Source organism: Amorphotheca resinae, assembly GCF_003019875.1.
Source record: "Amorphotheca resinae ATCC 22711 unplaced genomic scaffold M430scaffold_6, whole genome shotgun sequence".
Classification (NCBI taxonomy): Eukaryota; Fungi; Ascomycota; class Leotiomycetes; order Helotiales; family Amorphothecaceae; genus Amorphotheca; species Amorphotheca resinae.
The window spans coordinates 1,328,602-1,344,559 of record NW_020194476.1 but is presented as its reverse complement, the minus strand read 5'-3'; the positions used below and the strand labels follow the sequence as shown (position 1 = coordinate 1,344,559).

Below are 15,958 nucleotides of genomic sequence, written 5' to 3'. Positions count from 1 at the left end.
CATGTACGATTACTACTCTCCCCTTATATACATCCGTCTTTCATATAGACCAGTCTGCTGTTCCCAATATCATCCAGCCAGGTAGGCTCCCAATGCATGCTGTTGCAGAACATACAAAAAAGAGAGGAAAAAAAACCGCTCGCTCAATGCGTTCATAACAAATCATCATCTCCTTATTCGTAAAGAGCAAGTTCCATATCATCTCCTCCCAACTCCTCAGCTACATCATCAATCTCCATTTCGTCTTCACTAGATTCCTCCTCGGATTCTCCTTGGTGGTTTGGAAGCACAGCGATTCTGTTATCCTCCATTACCACTCTTGCAACCTCGCCATCTTTGATACTGCCTCTCAGTAACAAGACCGCAAGTCTGTTCAAGACCTCTTTCTCGATCAGCCTTGCCAGTGGTCTCGCACCGTAGACAGGTGAGTAACCGGCAGCTCCGAGATAATCTTTGACAGCAGGAGAGCAATCGATTGTGATATTCTTGCCGTTTGAGCTCAGACGCTTTTGGATCTCTGTAAGGCGTACATCGACAATCCTGCGGATCTCGGCCTTTGTAAGGCGGTTGAATATGACAGTCTTGCTGATACGGTTCAAGAATTCAGGGAGGAAATAGTCTTGCAAGGCTTGTTCCACCATCTTCTTAGTAGTCTCATCGATCTTGCCATTTGCTGCATTGGGGCGTTGTAGGTATTCGGCGCCTAGATTGGATGTCATAACAACGATACAGTTGCGGGCATCAACAACGCGTCCTTGGCCATCGGTAATCCGGCCATCATCCATAAGCTGCAGGAGGACGGTGAGGACTTCTTTGGCAGCCTTCTCCACCTCATCAAAAAGGAGGATTGAGAATGGTCTCCGGCGAAGGGCCTCTGTGAGCTGTCCACCTGCGTCGTGCCCGACGTATCCTGGGGGTGCACCAATCATGCGACTGAGGGAATGTCGTTCTTGATACTCGGACATATCAAGTCGAATCATAGCTTTTGGATCATCGAAGAGGAACTCCGCAAGAGCCTTGGTAAGGAGTGTCTTTCCGGTACCAGAGGGTCCACAGAATAAGAAGCTTGGGGGTTGGTTTGGATTGCTGAGCCCAGATCGTTGAAGTCGAATAGCGTTCGAGACTGCTTGCACAGCTTCCTTCTGGCCAACAACGATCTTACCAAGAACCTTCTCCATATGTAGGAGCTTGTCCTTCTCGGAAGTCTTGAGCCTCGTGACTGGAATACCAGTTGCACGAGCAACGATCTCGTTGATTTGATCAGGTCCAACAACATCGGTGATTAGGGATCCGCCTGAATCCGGGTGTTCGCTCAGGGCAGCATCAGCGGCCTTCTTTTCCTGCTCTAAGCTCTTGATGTATGCCTCTTGCTCTGGGATAGCATAGTATTGCAAATCTGCAGCACGGCTATCATCGCCCATTCGAGTAGCTTCATCCTTCTTGACTCTCAATTGATCAAGCTTGACTTTTGCCTCTTGAATTGCCTTGCCTCTGGCTCGCTCGCTCTCGTACTTCTCGCGTAAAGGTCTAAGCTCTTCCTCGACATCACTTGCATCTTTCTTGGCTTGTTCGAGGCGCGCTTGAGAGGCCTCATCCTTCTCTCTTGACAATGCGTGGATTTCGATCTTGAGCTGTCGGAGTTTTCGATCCAAGGAATCAAGAATCTCAGGTTGTGATTCTCGGGCAACCCTGACTGCCGCCGCGGCTTCATCGATGAGATCAACTGCCGAATCTGGAAGCCGTCTTTGAGTAAGATATCGAGCCGCCAATTCAGCCGCAGCTACGATGGCGCCGTCCGAAATGTTGACTCCGTGATGCACTTCAAATCTTTCCTTCAAGCCTCTCAGGATTGAGATCGTCTCTGAGACAGTGGGCTCTTTGACAAGGACTTGTTGGAAACGACGCTCAAAGGCCGCGTCCTTTTCGATGTACTTCCGGTACTCTGCAAGAGTCGTCGCGCCGATGCAATGAAGCTGACCACGTGCCAACATGGGCTTCAGCATATTGGCCGCGTCCATACCACCTTCACCACTCGAGCCAGCTCCCATAAGAAGGTGCATCTCATCGACGAAGAGGACAATCATCTCCTTGGTTTCCTCAATCTCCTTCAATATTCCCTTCATTCTCTCCTCGAATTCTCCTCGGTATTTGCTGCCCGCAACAATCGAGCTGACATCCAAGGACAATAACTTGCAGGCTGCCAGATTGTCCGGTACATCCAAATTGACGATTCGCTGGGCAAGACCTTCGACGACAGTGGTCTTTCCTACACCAGGGTCTCCGATCAAAACGGGATTGTTCTTCGTCCGTCTCGACAGAATTCGGACAACTCGTCTAATCTCCTCTTCTCTGCCAATGACAGGGTCCATCTTTCCCTCTCTGGCCAGCGCGGTCATATCGACTGTAAACTTCTTGAGGTTCTCGTGCTCCTCCTCCGCATCTGCCGTCTTCGAGTCCACTCTACGAGTGCCCCGAATTTGCTGAACTGCATCTTGTAAGACCTTGGGGTTAGGGATGTTCCCTTCCTTCAAAGCTGCTTGAACCGAAGCATCCTGTGCCAGAGCCATTATCAGATGATCAACAGCAATATAGGAATCCTTCTGAGTCCGTTGTAACTCCTGTGCGGCCCGCAAGACCTTCAAGAAAGCGGGCGCCATGGCAATTTGTTCGGGCGGAGGGTTTTGACTTGGTAATCGGACGACACCCTTCTGAAGGGCTCTCTGGAAAGATTGAGGGTCGCCATGGGCGCGTTCAACGACCTGGCGGAATAATGATTGTGATGCAGAACCGTGGGATGCATTGACGGTTGCTTGTTGGTCTTTTGATTCATCGGGAGGAGGGTCGAGGAGGCAGAGTGCCAGATGGAGGGGTAGCAATTGCGGATGAGCATATTGTTCTGCCACAGCCATGGCATCGGACAGGGACTTGCTTGCCCTGTCCGTGAAATTCATACTCGAGGTCGACATATTGTCGGTGGTAAAGATTAAATTGTATTAATCAATCGTGGGATCTGTGTATGTCGTGTTGTGCTCAGTAGTCGTACAGCGGGGAGACCGCTCAATTGATTGCTTTACTAGCAATAAGCAATAAGAAATGCGTGAACGATTAACTGATTAACTGATCAAACGACAGTTGAATTGAGTTTGTAAATGATCAGAAAGAATGGGGCGACAACGCCGACACAAGATATTTATGTAATTATTCACTTAACGTCAACTCTAATGGGGTGAGTTTATTCGAATGACCTCAATGGCGGTGGCACCTTCTCGCATGTTCCAGCGCTGGACGAGGCTGAGCGCCTGAGGCAGATCACGGAGCAAGTCGAAAACCAGGAGAGCCCCTGCTAAGCGAGGCGCTAGGTCGCATCTGCTCTAGCCCCGGATTGACCGAGCTCGAGCTCGAAAATCTCCAAGTTCAAGTCGACGACGGACATCAAGGGGCCATTGATAATACATACCTCCTTCGACGCTCCTTTCACACAATGAGCGTTCGGACGACCTCAGACCTCGCAAGGCATGCAATAGGCAATGCCAACAAAGTGCGCCATGCCTCCACGACAACTGTCTCCCGTGCTTCAAAGCCAGAACACGGCCAACAAATTTATGTCTTCCACCAATTCCAGACGAATCAAATCGTCTACTCCTTAACCAAATCATTAAAGGTACTACATCATAGCTCAACCTCTATTACTGGATAAAATTTCGATTCTGACCTGAAACAAAAAGAACAATGCCTCCCTCCGCCAATTGCCTTTCAACGGCAAGAAAACCGTCCCTCGGGCTCTACGAAAAGACCTTTGGGCCCCCCTAGCGTTAATCCAGTTCCCTGAGGGGGCTGGATCGATCGGACTCGCCGCCTTCCAGAAACTGCGGGAATATCGACGACTGCATGAATTATCCTGGGATGACTCCCTCCTGACGGACGACGATGGGAAGATCTTAACAAGAAAGGAAAGAGGGCGGAAGATATCCGATCAGAAGGCCAACAGCGTTGCTGATATAGCTTCAGTGCTAGCGAAGATAGGAACCCCCGAAGGAGAGAAGATCGGGCTGAAATTGAAAGCGGAGGGCGAAGAAGGAGTTAAGGTGCCAACGGTGGAAGTCAAATGGAGTGACTTGATGGATGCACAGTTTGCAGAGACCTGGAGCGAGAACGTGATCCATGATAAATTGGAGGCTTGGAACAACAACCGGTTGCCTTCCTCCGAGAGGGCGAAGCTGGCCGAGGAGGAGCGCATGAAGGACCCCAAGGTGCTGGCACAGCTTGAAAGGCAGAAGAAGAGAGAAGAAGAGAGAGCGAAGCAAGAGGAGGAGAAGAGGCTGCAAGAAGAGGAGAAGGAGAGGATAAAGGCCGAGAAGCATAAGCTCCACTTAGCGACCAAAGCCGAAAAGCATGCGAAGTATCTCGCCGATCGCGGAATCACCGAAGCAGAGTACCAGGTGGAACTGCAGGAGCTTCTGAGAGCCAAGGCCGAGAGACAAGCGGCGAAACTGGCTAAACAAGCCGCGGCTGAGGCGGAGAAGGAGCAGGCCAAGGTCGAGAGCCAACAGACCCAGACCGAGAGCGAGCAGCTCAAGGCCGAACGCGAGCAAGCCGAGAAAGAAAGACTGGAGAAAGAGAAGGCTGAAAAGCAAGCGCTCTACTTCGCAACAAAGGCTGAGAAGCATGCGAAATACCTTGCTGAGCGCGGCATCACCGAAGAACAGCACCTGCAGGAAGTGCAGGAACTCTTGAAGGCCAAGGCCGAAAGGCAGAAGGCGAAGAGGATCGCAGCCAGGCAAAGGAAGCAGCAGATGAAGCAAAGTAAGGAGAGTGAGCAGAGTGAGCAAAGTGACAACTGAGCCGGAGAAGATCACTATTGTAAAAATAGACTTATATAGTCCCAGGGAGGGGTTTTCTCACCTCATGGCTTGGGATGGCTTGGGATAGATGTATAACATATTGTGAATAGCAATCCTATTAGAAAAATGAACAAGCATAATTCGCTGCCCTTGTTACCTAGGTAGGTACGGTATTGCCACCGTACAGTTTGATCCTCGCGTTTATTATTTCCCATAACCCGATTTCGCGGCCCTTGTTACTTACGCACAGTAGGCAAGGTATCCCATCCCACCGTACAGTCTTCCAACCCACTAACTATCCCAGCATTTATATAATTCTTTTCCCATACCTGCCTTTCGCAATGTCCCCTTACCTACCACACACATTGTTCAAGCCTTGATAGCAAACGACTTCAGATACTCGTAGTCCGGGAGATTGGCATTGACGCATTCCCGCATGATCTTCTGAGCCCGCTCCCCATACTTGTCGATCCATTCCTGGTCCTCGACTTCTACTGTCTTGGGTTTCTTTTTCTTTAGGGGGGGACGAGGTCAGCTCAGCTGGCGTCCGATCCCTATCTCGAACCGTGGACAAGCGAAAATAGAAGGAAAGGGGGAAGCGAACTTACATTGGCGGCGCTCCTCGGCTTGAGTGAGGTGCTGTTGATCGCATCATCGTGGAAGCCCCTCCACTTCTCGAAGGCTTCTCGGGCTCTCTTATGGTCCTCTTCGGAGTCCCAGTTCAGCATCGCCGGGCTGTAATCGATGCCGACTTCCTTGCAGTACGCTTCGATGATGCCTTCCGGGTTATCCAGCAGGTCATCCGCATCGATGACGGTGATGCTGACCTCGCCGTCTTCCAATCGGCCGTGCTGGCCCGCGAGAGCCGGGCCGATCTGCTTCTCGGCGCGCAGGAAGTCGAAGACGCGGCGCAGCTCGTCGTAGCCGGCTTCCGAGGGCATGAAGTCGTAGAAGCCGGTGACCTTGTCGAGCGGCGGGATGGTGCACCGCCAGTACGAGGGGATGCTGTAGCGCGGGTGCCGGATTAGGAACGTGAAGTGGAACTGCTTCAGGATCGCGGCGGGTACGACAGTGGGGTTGCCGGGCTCAGCGGCGGTGTCGTACGGGTAGGGAGCCTGGTGCGAGCCGTTGGTGTTCCCGTCTGTGCCGACTCCTTTCTTGACCTTCTTTCCGCCGAGGGAAGGTGCGATGCTTGCGGGCTTGCCCTCCGGAGGGACGAGGTAGTGGGTGATATCCTTGATGAAGAGGCGTTTTCCCTGTGCAGTGTAAGCTTCCCAGACCTCCAACCTTCAAGTTATTGGTGCCGGTAACACGGTAACAGCGCTTGCTTGGAACTTGAAGTCGTCTGGGTAAAATCAAAGTCTGGATAGAAGCCAGAGAGCTTAACAGCAGTGGGGCTGAAAACGAAGTACTGTAGAATATTTGACCCCGAGCGATTAGAATACAAACTGAAGGGGCTTTCCGGTAGTGATATTTGCGAAGATTTAGTCAATCCAAGCACTTGCTTGGCTCCCCTTTTTCAGGCCGGGTTTGTTCCATTCGAATGCGGCTCGTGGGAATGTCGGAGTGGCTGAGGGAGCAGACCCATGGTGGAGGAAGAAGAGTTAATTTCGAACCTCTTTGCCCTCTCGTTCAATCCTCTCGAAGATGGTTTTATAAGTGCTGGCCGCAAAGCCACTCTCCTCGCGAGCCTTCTCATCGTTCTCGTATCTTGCACTGAGCCTCTCAGGCCCAAAGTAAAAGGCGTCTCCAAAGGGCTCGTGGACACAGTTGAGGATATCTCGACGAGTCATGAACACCTAACGGAAGAACTTAGTCGTTGAACAGGCGGGGCAGGGAAATATGGCAAGCCTCGGTGCTCAGTGCTCACCCTCTCGAAAGCGGTGCTACACGCTCTCGGATGCGTAGCCACGAAGATGGGTTTCGTGGACATGATGGTCCAGATAGATAAGTTTTGGACAGTTTTTTCTGTTTGATAATGGATGATTGGGCGAGGGGTGGGGACGGCGTTTGAAAAGCAGTCTATATTTCAAGGAAGGCTTATAAAGTCCGTCCGTTGGTTGGGGTTTATGACGTCTGTCGAGCGTATCTCAGCTCAACAGGACTGGTCTGATATAATGGGAGTCTTGGGATGTGCAACTGAGGTGCAACTTTGGGAAATGAATGAACTGAAAGAGGGGGAGGGGGGAAGACGAGTGTCAAGAGGGAGAGGTGTAACTGGATAAATCGAGCATGTGTTTCCAAGATGCATCTGGGGCTGCGCTAGGAAAGGATCTATAAGAGCTGGTTGGCAGCTTGGAAGCCGGGGTGGGCAAATACTGGGTCCTGCAGAGAACGTCGTTCCTGTCCAGCTGATGGAAGAAGACTTTACGGATGCAGATTTGAAGGCGTCGAGGTCCTTGATCATAATAGGGGCACGTAAGGTAGGTAAGGTAGGTTGTTGGTGACTATACTCCGTAAGACCGTGAGGATGTACTCCGTCATAATAGGAGAGGGAGAGGCGCTTTGATCAAAGCAGGCCTAGTACCTCCTAATACAATAATAGATCCTATAGTAGACAAGGATACAAAAATGGATACAATGAGATATAAATACTTCATACAGTAGTATTGTATTATTGTGTGTGAGATATGCCTTAGAAGTCAGCACATAGTAATAAGTAGATAGATCTACGGCCTTCGATCCCGCAGACAAATACCTCAGGAGGCATTGCTATTCCCAAGTTATTCCCAACAACCCGAAGAGAAAAGGAGGCATGGGCGCAGCTGACATCTTACACTGTCCTCGAGATGGCCTTCACCGAGGAATAGAATGCTCGATCGATATCCTCCTCCGATGTTGGAGTGATGATCGCCCGGCCGGCTACTCTTACGGGAGCAATGCACAGTCAGGTACCTCGATACTTGGATCCCTTCCCTTGATCCCTTGATACCTTGATACCTGACCTGAAGACCTGCCTAGGCCCGTCGTCCTTTGGACCAGTAGTTCTACCGCGGCCTCTGCCTCCAACGAAAGCGCTCAGCCTATTTAAACTACTCCGTGCTAATTCACTTGTGCTAAGGGAGCATACTAATATCCATAGGTCCCCTCTTTTTCGCCCTGCGAAGTTTCTTCTCTACAACTCTTCTTTTTTCTGCGCCACGCGCCCATTATCACGGTGCTCTCTTTCTGCCAGTCATCTTAACTAAATCCAATTTCAAAAGCCCAAAAGCCCAAGTGTCCAAAGTCCGTTGTTGATCAATCGACCGTCATCCCGTCGCAGGCGGAGCCGAGCGAGCAGGGGCGTTAAGACAAGTAGGTAATCCTCCGTCCTCGGTGGGGGTTTTGCCTTTCCTGCGTTTTTTGGCCTGCGGCTTTTCGATCTCTTCCAACGTCAACATCGCCTACCACCACCAGGGAGACGAACGACCATCTGCCCGAGTGTTGTCCCCCAGAAGGCGGGGCGCGGAATTGAAATGCGACAAGCCCTTTTCTCCACGACGTGCTGAATCTTCTGCTTGATGTCAGGCGCAACCTTCGCTCAGGGTACTATGGCGATGCCAACGGCCCCATCGGCTGCCAGTCCTGGCCACTCCTCCCCCGAATCTTTCGAGGTCGAGGAGGACCCCAATCCTATCCCCGCAACCCAATGGCAGATGATGCCAGGGCAGACTTCCCCCGGGACCTCAACCCCCGCGTCGCACACTCCGGCGCCATTGCAGAAGCGGCGGCGCGTCACGAGGGCGTGCGACGAATGCCGCAGGAAGAAGATCAAGTGTGATGGGAAGCAACCGTGTACTCATTGTACGGTCTATAGTTATGGTATGTCTCTGTTGTGCGATCGTTCCTCTCCCGACCCTCAATCCCACCTTTGCCATAATTATCGGGTTTCGACTAATGCTCCCCAGATTGTACATACGATCAGCCTTCGAATCGGAGAAGGAACCCCGCACCCCAATACATCGAAGCTCTTGAAGCCCGCCTACAACGAGCCGAGTCGCTTCTCAAAACCGTCCTCCCGAACGTTGATCTGAATGACCCAAATCTTGATACAATCATTCAGCAGCAGCGTCAAGCGGGCAATGCCAACAAAGATTCGTCAGAAACCGCCAACTCCGGCGAGTCGAAACTCTCAGAGAAAGATTCGCAGCTGCGCTCCATGATTGAATCCACGGGTCAGCTTGATCTTGACGAGTGCGGACACTGGGATTTCCATGGAGGGTCGTCTGGAGCTGTCTTTGTCAGGCGCATGCGCGAGCAATTTGGTGACTTGTTAGGCGGCGATTATCGGGCTCCCCTTCTGCCTCGACTTCCTCGATCAAAGCCCTTGGATCCTTTATATGAGTCGCCCAGGTCCTCGCTGGGTTCTCCGCTCGAGACAGGTCTCCCAAACACAATGGGCCTTCCATCTCGAGAGACAGCGAGGGCCTTATGTCAGGATTCCTTAAATTGCGCATGCGCTCTACTTCGTTTTATACACCAACCTACTTTCTACGAAATGTTCGATAGAATTTACGATATCCCACCGGAGAATTTTGGCGACGACGAAAACCGATATCTCCCCCTCCTTTATGTCATTCTCGCTCTCGGCTGCATGTTTCATGCAACTCCGGCCGACAACCTAGACGAATCAACACAAGATTCCTACAAAGACAGCATTAACCAAGGGTGAGTCAACTGTCTACAAATATGCTTTCGTTACGGGGCCTTCATCGACTACCTCGGTTATATACCTTAGTACTGTTCTAATTATATCTTCACTTGTGAGATCCTCCTCGAGTGAGACGCGGACGCTATATAGTTCAGACCCCTCATGTTTCATACGAGAGATTGCCTCAATAGAGACACTAACATCTATAATCAGACTCAAGTACTTCAGAGCTGCCCGCCAAATGATGGATGTTACAGATTGTCGCGATATTACATCATTACAAGCTATCCTCTTCATGATACTGTTTCTTCAGTCGTCCGCCAACCTGAGCACTTGCTATTCATATATTGGCATTGCGTTGAGGTCATCACTGAGAATGGGGCTGCACCGTAATCTTTCTGGCAATTTCAACCCAATAGAACGAGAAATAAGGCGTCGGGTGTTCTGGATCATTCGCAAAATGGATACATATGTCTCAGCTTTGCTGGGATTTCCCCAAATGCTAAGCAGCGACGACATTGACCAAGAGCTACCGATTGAGGTTGATGATGAATATATCACGAAGCAAGGTGTACACCCAATGCCTCCCGGCAAAACCTCGCTATATGCAGCCTCAAATGCTCATACCCGATTGATGGTTATTCTGACTAAGGTCATCAAGTACATCTACCCGATCAAAGGCTTGGAGCAATCTGTTCAGGAGCCTTCGAAGGCCTCATACGTTATCAGCCATGCCAAGATCCGGGAAATCGAGCGAGACCTGGCCGATTGGCTGGATAAACTGCCCATGGCACTTCGACCTGGGGGGGAAGGAACGCCAGAAGTACTGAGGTAAGTTCACGAATCCGACTATATTGTCGACTACCAACTTTCATTTGAATGAGTATATGTAGAATATACGGCTTCTTGCTCTTGGTGCTCTTTGGGCATAATTAGATGAGAGTATGCTGACTGAATATCTGTAGAGTTCAACAACTTCTGCGATTGGCCTATGCTCATGTCCAGATGATGCTCTACAGACCTTTCTTACATTACGCTTCTCAGAAGTCTTCCGCGAACAAGTCGATCGATGAACGGTCGTATGCCTGTGCTGCGGCTTGCATCAGTGTTTCCCGCAACATCGTACATATCACGACTGAGATGAAGAAACGAGGCCTCTTGATTGGCGCATATTGGTTTACAATGTATACCACTTTCTTCGCTATTTTGTCGTTAGTATTCTTTGTTCTTGAGAATCCGGATAAATCAGGATCTCAAGAGATCTTGGCAGATGCAAATGATGGGAAAGACGCCCTTAGAGGTCTTGCGAAGAGAAGTCAGGCCGCAGACCGATGTTCAAGCGCCTTAATTGTAAGTCTCTTGCAGCTGGTTTGTTTCCTATACTAATATCATGATTTAGCCCCTCTTTGAGAAATTGCCTGAGAGGCTTAAGAATGGGCGCTCTGCTGCTGCGGCTGCCAAGAAGAAGCGGTCAGCTCCTTCGCCGAACCTGCAAGGTATACGTGGGACAGCGGACGTGCCTGAGCCAGAACCCGCACCCTTGAGCCAAAGAGCGACCACATTCCCAGTATTAACACCTGTCTACGATAATGCTCCGTTCAGAACCAACACCATGTCAAACCCAAATCTTAGACAAAGTTTCCAAGAACTTGTCTCTCCCACAGACCTATCTTCCCATGGAACTCCGGATTCCACTAATAGTGACCACGTTCTACAACGGCCACCATACAATATGTCGCAGCCTTTCAGTCCCAACAGCGGCCTTCCAGACCTCGGTGCGATGATGTTCCCATCAGGGGACCCATTCGCTTACCCCAACCAACCGATGACAGAATTCGATAATATCAAACAAGAAAACATTGGTAGTATGCAGAGCTCTCGAGCCCCACCCATGTTTCTTTCCAACGGCACTAGTGGGCCAGGTATCTATGATGACCTGGAAGGTCAACTATTTGGTCCACTCCCGCCATATCTGCTGCAAGGACAGCAACCTTTTGATATGACAGGGCAAATGGGTGCGGGGAGTAACGTGATGTCTTCTGTATTTAATCCTCAGGAGATGAGCTACCCCGCCAGTGCTGTGCCGGACGTCGACTTGGACTTCGACGGGATCTTCTCGGGCTCAGGGGATCGCGACGACTGGAACAACACGGTCACCGATCAACGGTTTAGGTAATGATGCATTGGTCGGAGTTGGATCGGAATAGGAGCATCTAGGAGTTTCCCTGACGTGTAAATGCTGTACGTATATATACCTGGCTAGATTTGAGCGGGCGTCTGGGATGGTGAACAGGTCACTTTGAACTACATGACTACATGGTATAATGTCAATAGATAGCGTTGATTTTGCTAGACTGCAATGCACTACTAGCTGTATATTATATCGTCTCTTGCTTTCGTGGGGTGGTTGATAACGAAGGGGCTCTGTTGTGCACGTGATGTGGATTTCACGCTAAGCGTACCTTACCGCAAGGCAGCGAGCTACCTATCTAGCCTGGGCACATACCTACGGAGTACTATCGTGAGCTTCGAACCGTTACCCCACAATTTTAATTCATCCTCCCTCCACCTCTGGACAAGACATCGGCCCAGCCCTGATTCAAGATGGCTGCGGTGCAAAGTAGCCCCAGCTCACCAACCCAATCTCGCACGAAGAAGGGCCCTCTTGTGACCGGTAAGTCGGAAAGACGCAAGAGGCTGAAGAGCTAACTGACTTTCGACAGAACCCCCAAAGTTCGATATTGAATCATATGTGCAAAACTACAAGGGTAATCCTCCTCTGCTTGAAGGAATCCTATCTTATGCGTGGGTTAGGAGGCTAATGTAGCTCCAGGACGAACCAGATATGAACGTCTCCTCCTCATCGGCACATCATCCTCCTTCCTCGGGGTCGAAGCTCTCAAAGCTGCGGTTGTCGAAGCGAAGGCTGGCAAAGATACCAGGCGATATGTAGAAGCGTGCAATCACCTTCAGGCGGTCGCGCCTCAGGAGCCCGAGGCTGTGAGAGACCAGGCGTGGGTAGACACTGTGGGGAAACAGAATCTGGCGGAGACGGCTCGGCTGGAGGCCGAATTAAAAGGATATAAGAACAACCTCATTAAAGAGAGTATTCGAGTACGTTATCCGTGCCCATTGCTAGATGTTTTGATGGCTGACCGCGGGTATGCAGATGGGCAACGAGGATTTGGGTAAACACTACCAGGCGATAGGCGATCTCCCAAAGGCTTTCGAGGCTTTCAGCCGCATGCGTCAAGATGTCAGCATACCAAAACACATTGTGGACGTCAGCATGCACCTTATCGAAGTTGCGATTGAACAGAGGAATTGGATTTCGGTCGTCTCCAATGTGCAGAAGATCAGAGGTATCCAATCGGTTGTCGAGGATGACAAGTCCATTCAACAATACATAGCCGCTGCTGATGGGTTGGCAAATATGGATATGGGAAACTATCACACGGCAGCCTTACACTTCCTCAGCACAGAAGCCGGTATGGGTTCTAGCTGCAATAGCATCATCAGTCCAAATGACGTCGCGATTTACGGGGGCTTATGCGCCCTTGCGTCCATGGAGCGATCCGATCTGCACAAGAGGGTGCTTGAGAACTCAAACTTCCGGACCTACTTGGAACTCGAACCTCACATCAGACGCGCTATCACCTTCTTCGTTAATAGTCGGTACTCTGCTTGCTTGAGTATCCTCGAAGCATACCGGGCGGATTACCTCCTGGATATACACCTCCAAGATCATGTCGATGAGCTCTATTACATGGTCCGCAGCAAAAGCATCGTCCAGTATTTCATCCCTTTCTCATGTGTGACTCTGGACAGCCTGAACGCTGCTTTCGCAGCGCCAGGGAAGACCATCGACAAAGAGCTCGGCCAGATGATCGCGCGCAAGGAGCTCATTGCACGGATCGATACACAGAACAGGGTAAGTGGGTATGCTCTAGATTGGACCTCTAACGCTAATGTGCACGCAGCTTCTCACTTCCGTTCCTTCTGCGGCGCGTTCAACGTTACAAGCTACTGCACTCAAGACAGCCAGGGAGTACGAGCGGGAGGCCCGCCGACGAATCCAGCACATGAACATTGTGGGGGCGGAACTCGACATCAGAGCGGGAAAGAACCCGGGGGCTCTTGATGAGCTGTTGGATGGTGGAATTCTGGGTTCATCTCAGCGCGCGAAGGCAGGCGGTTACCAATGAATGGATTCGAAGCTCGATATGGCACGGCGCACGACTGGGCATGAATCGAAGCATATGATGGCGTTGTGGATTGGGCGGACATGGAGCATAGAGGCAACTATATCAGCAGAGCTTTTCCATAAAACAGGTATGACTTGGCGACGTGATGCAAGATGCGGTTCTATGTGGTACAGGTAACGTATGCAGGCAGCGTTGGCTTTTGCAGTCACACTTTGCTTTTTTTCTCCACGCGCGCAGCCTTCCCCTTGACACTCCTCAAGGCTACAGAGACGAGTTGTCTCTCCAGCCCCGCGGCCTCGGTACGATGGCTCGGGCGCTAAGCCCGATATCGACGTTGATAAGCCTCGCGCAACGCCACAATGCGGCACAGCCACACGTGGCGAATGGCGAGCAGCCAACCAAGCAGCAAAGCCCTTTTCTGCGAAACAGGCTTCCACTTCCACGTTTGTGTCCCAGAAGGCTTCGTTGCAAAAGCACGGAAGCACTTGAAACATCGCGCATCAACTATTCGCCGATGGCTTCTCGCGTGGAGTCTGCCTGGGGTCTTGCCAAGGGTCCAGACGCGGTGCAGGGGTCAGTGACTCAGCCGCGGGATTCCGAATTCTCAGCGGTTGCGGAGCACATGACGAGGCTTCGAGTCATATCTCGTGATCCCACTCTACCGTGATGATATAGAAGATGGATACCTATATATAATATAATATACTCAGGATATATTATATATAAAGCCTTCCTCTCCCCTTGTTTACTTTTCTCTCTTCCTCTACATCAAGCTTCCCTCAGCTTTTGGATTCCTTTTGCTATTTGTTATACCCATTTCCTTCCTCTATAACCCCCAGCATCCATCATCACCACCATCATGGACGCCTCCACTCCATCTCCCCACCGCCGCCAAAACCGGCGCCGCGAACGCCCCGGGTCTCGCACTCGCCGAAGCCTCGCCCGGAAATCAACATCAACATCAACATCAACGTCAACATCAACAACATCAAGCCACCACCAGCATCTCCTCCTGCCCCCCAACCACTTCCACTTCCCAATCCCCCCTCCCCCTCAAGCCCCCTCCCCCTCCCTCTCTTCTCCTCCTCTCCTCTCCGCCCAGACTTCGCGCACAGCTGGCATGCTTGGAAAGCGCGCGAGAGAGCGTTTGCGGAGGAGAGGGAGTACGAGCTGTTGTTCGGCGAGGCGTGGGGGGATGAGGATCGGAGTTTGTGCGCGCCCATGCTAGGTGTGGTTTGGGGCTTGTTTGGGGGTATTGATTATACGGATCCGTAAATTTTATTTCTCTCTTTTTTTGCTTTGGCTTTGGAGTCTTTGGGGAAAGGGGGGGAGGGGGGGGGGGAAGAGATGTGAGGAATGGAGTCTTTCGGAGACTCGTTTATGAGATGTGGAAAAAGAAGAAGAGAGTGTGAGATTGATATCTCATCTCATCCATCATTCATTCATACATACCTTACATGAACCCGACCTCGCTATTCATGTTCATGTCCCTGTTCATCATCAAACACAATCCATCCATCCTCCTTCCAACACCTCACATCTCTACCTCACCTCACCTCACATCTCTACCTCACCTCACATCACCCATCCTATTCTCTTCCCGAACATCTCCCCTTATCGAAATATCATCATCAAAGACTTATACAACAACAACAACAACAACAACGACACCTCATCCTCCAATTCTCTCGGCATATTTATTCGTCCTCATATATACGATTTGGTTCCGATTCCGATTCTCTGGTTATTTTGGGGAATGGAATGATGGAAGGATAGGGACTTGACGGGGTAATGATGATGATGTGCTGAGCGACGACGACGACTTTGTAGCGGTGCGAAATGAGAATGAGATGAGAATGAGAGTATTGGTCCGAACTGAATTGAATTGGACTTGTATATGTCTTGGAGGGGGAGGTTAGATGTGGTACGAGAGAGGGATATGATGGATGATGGAATGAGATGTGGATGTGAATAATTTGATTTTTGGAGTTTTTCTTTTGCTGGGGGGGGGGTTCTGGGTTGTATATATATGAATGATTATTCTCATGAGATCATGAGATCATGAATAAATGAATGCAATATTTTTGCAGATTGATTGATTGATTGGATTGATGGCGTGTATTAGGTTTATTTTATATGCTAGTGATTTTGGTCCAAAGAGGGTTATTGAATTAGGTGTGATGGATAGGATAAGATATTTAGGTAGAGATAGGTGGGCAGGTAGGTACCTACCTTAGGTAAGGTAGAGGTGGGGAATGGTATTTGTATCTCCCCCCCCCCCA

General features: G+C 50.5%; 6 protein-coding genes across 6 annotated transcripts; 4 read left to right on the top strand and 2 right to left on the bottom strand.

Moving 5' to 3' along the window:
* Positions 1 to 173: 173 nt before the first annotated feature.
* On the bottom strand, positions 174 to 3,218 carry M430DRAFT_140051 (hypothetical protein; the record flags this gene model as incomplete). The annotated part of the gene is made up of 1 exon (XM_024862645.1): positions 174 to 3,218. The coding sequence occupies exon 1, from the start codon at positions 2,964 to 2,966 to the stop codon at positions 174 to 176; it is 2,793 nt and encodes a 930-aa protein (XP_024720998.1). The 5' UTR covers positions 2,967 to 3,218.
* Positions 3,219 to 3,481: 263 nt separating this feature from the next.
* Positions 3,482 to 4,841, top strand: M430DRAFT_28061 (hypothetical protein; the record flags this gene model as incomplete). Its single annotated transcript, XM_024865757.1, has 2 exons — positions 3,482 to 3,661; positions 3,726 to 4,841. 2 exons carry the CDS (start codon positions 3,482 to 3,484, stop codon positions 4,839 to 4,841), a joined length of 1,296 nt encoding a protein of 431 aa, XP_024720997.1.
* Positions 4,842 to 5,210: 369 nt separating this feature from the next.
* Positions 5,211 to 6,774, bottom strand: M430DRAFT_102222 (hypothetical protein; the record flags this gene model as incomplete). The annotated part of the gene is made up of 5 exons (XM_024860776.1): positions 5,211 to 5,354; positions 5,450 to 6,097; positions 6,229 to 6,345; positions 6,458 to 6,640; positions 6,712 to 6,774. The coding sequence occupies 5 exons, from the start codon at positions 6,772 to 6,774 to the stop codon at positions 5,211 to 5,213; spliced, it is 1,155 nt and encodes a 384-aa protein (XP_024720996.1).
* A 1,605-nt stretch (positions 6,775 to 8,379) lies between these two features.
* M430DRAFT_140045 (hypothetical protein) lies at positions 8,380 to 11,844 on the top strand. The gene is made up of 5 exons (XM_024862644.1): positions 8,380 to 8,642; positions 8,729 to 9,488; positions 9,685 to 10,302; positions 10,437 to 10,821; positions 10,871 to 11,844. The coding sequence occupies exons 1-5, from the start codon at positions 8,477 to 8,479 to the stop codon at positions 11,645 to 11,647; spliced, it is 2,706 nt and encodes a 901-aa protein (XP_024720995.1). The 5' UTR covers positions 8,380 to 8,476; the 3' UTR covers positions 11,648 to 11,844.
* A 135-nt stretch (positions 11,845 to 11,979) lies between these two features.
* On the top strand, positions 11,980 to 13,788 carry M430DRAFT_121316 (hypothetical protein). Its single transcript, XM_024861802.1, has 5 exons — positions 11,980 to 12,145; positions 12,195 to 12,239; positions 12,305 to 12,585; positions 12,641 to 13,402; positions 13,452 to 13,788. The coding sequence occupies exons 1-5, from the start codon at positions 12,076 to 12,078 to the stop codon at positions 13,674 to 13,676; spliced, it is 1,383 nt and encodes a 460-aa protein (XP_024720994.1). The 5' UTR covers positions 11,980 to 12,075; the 3' UTR covers positions 13,677 to 13,788.
* A 1,211-nt stretch (positions 13,789 to 14,999) lies between these two features.
* Positions 15,000 to 15,697, top strand: M430DRAFT_35110 (hypothetical protein). The gene has a single exon (XM_024866684.1). It carries the CDS (start codon positions 15,134 to 15,136, stop codon positions 15,458 to 15,460), a length of 327 nt encoding a protein of 108 aa, XP_024720993.1. The 5' UTR covers positions 15,000 to 15,133; the 3' UTR covers positions 15,461 to 15,697.
* Positions 15,698 to 15,958: the final 261 nt, after the last annotated feature.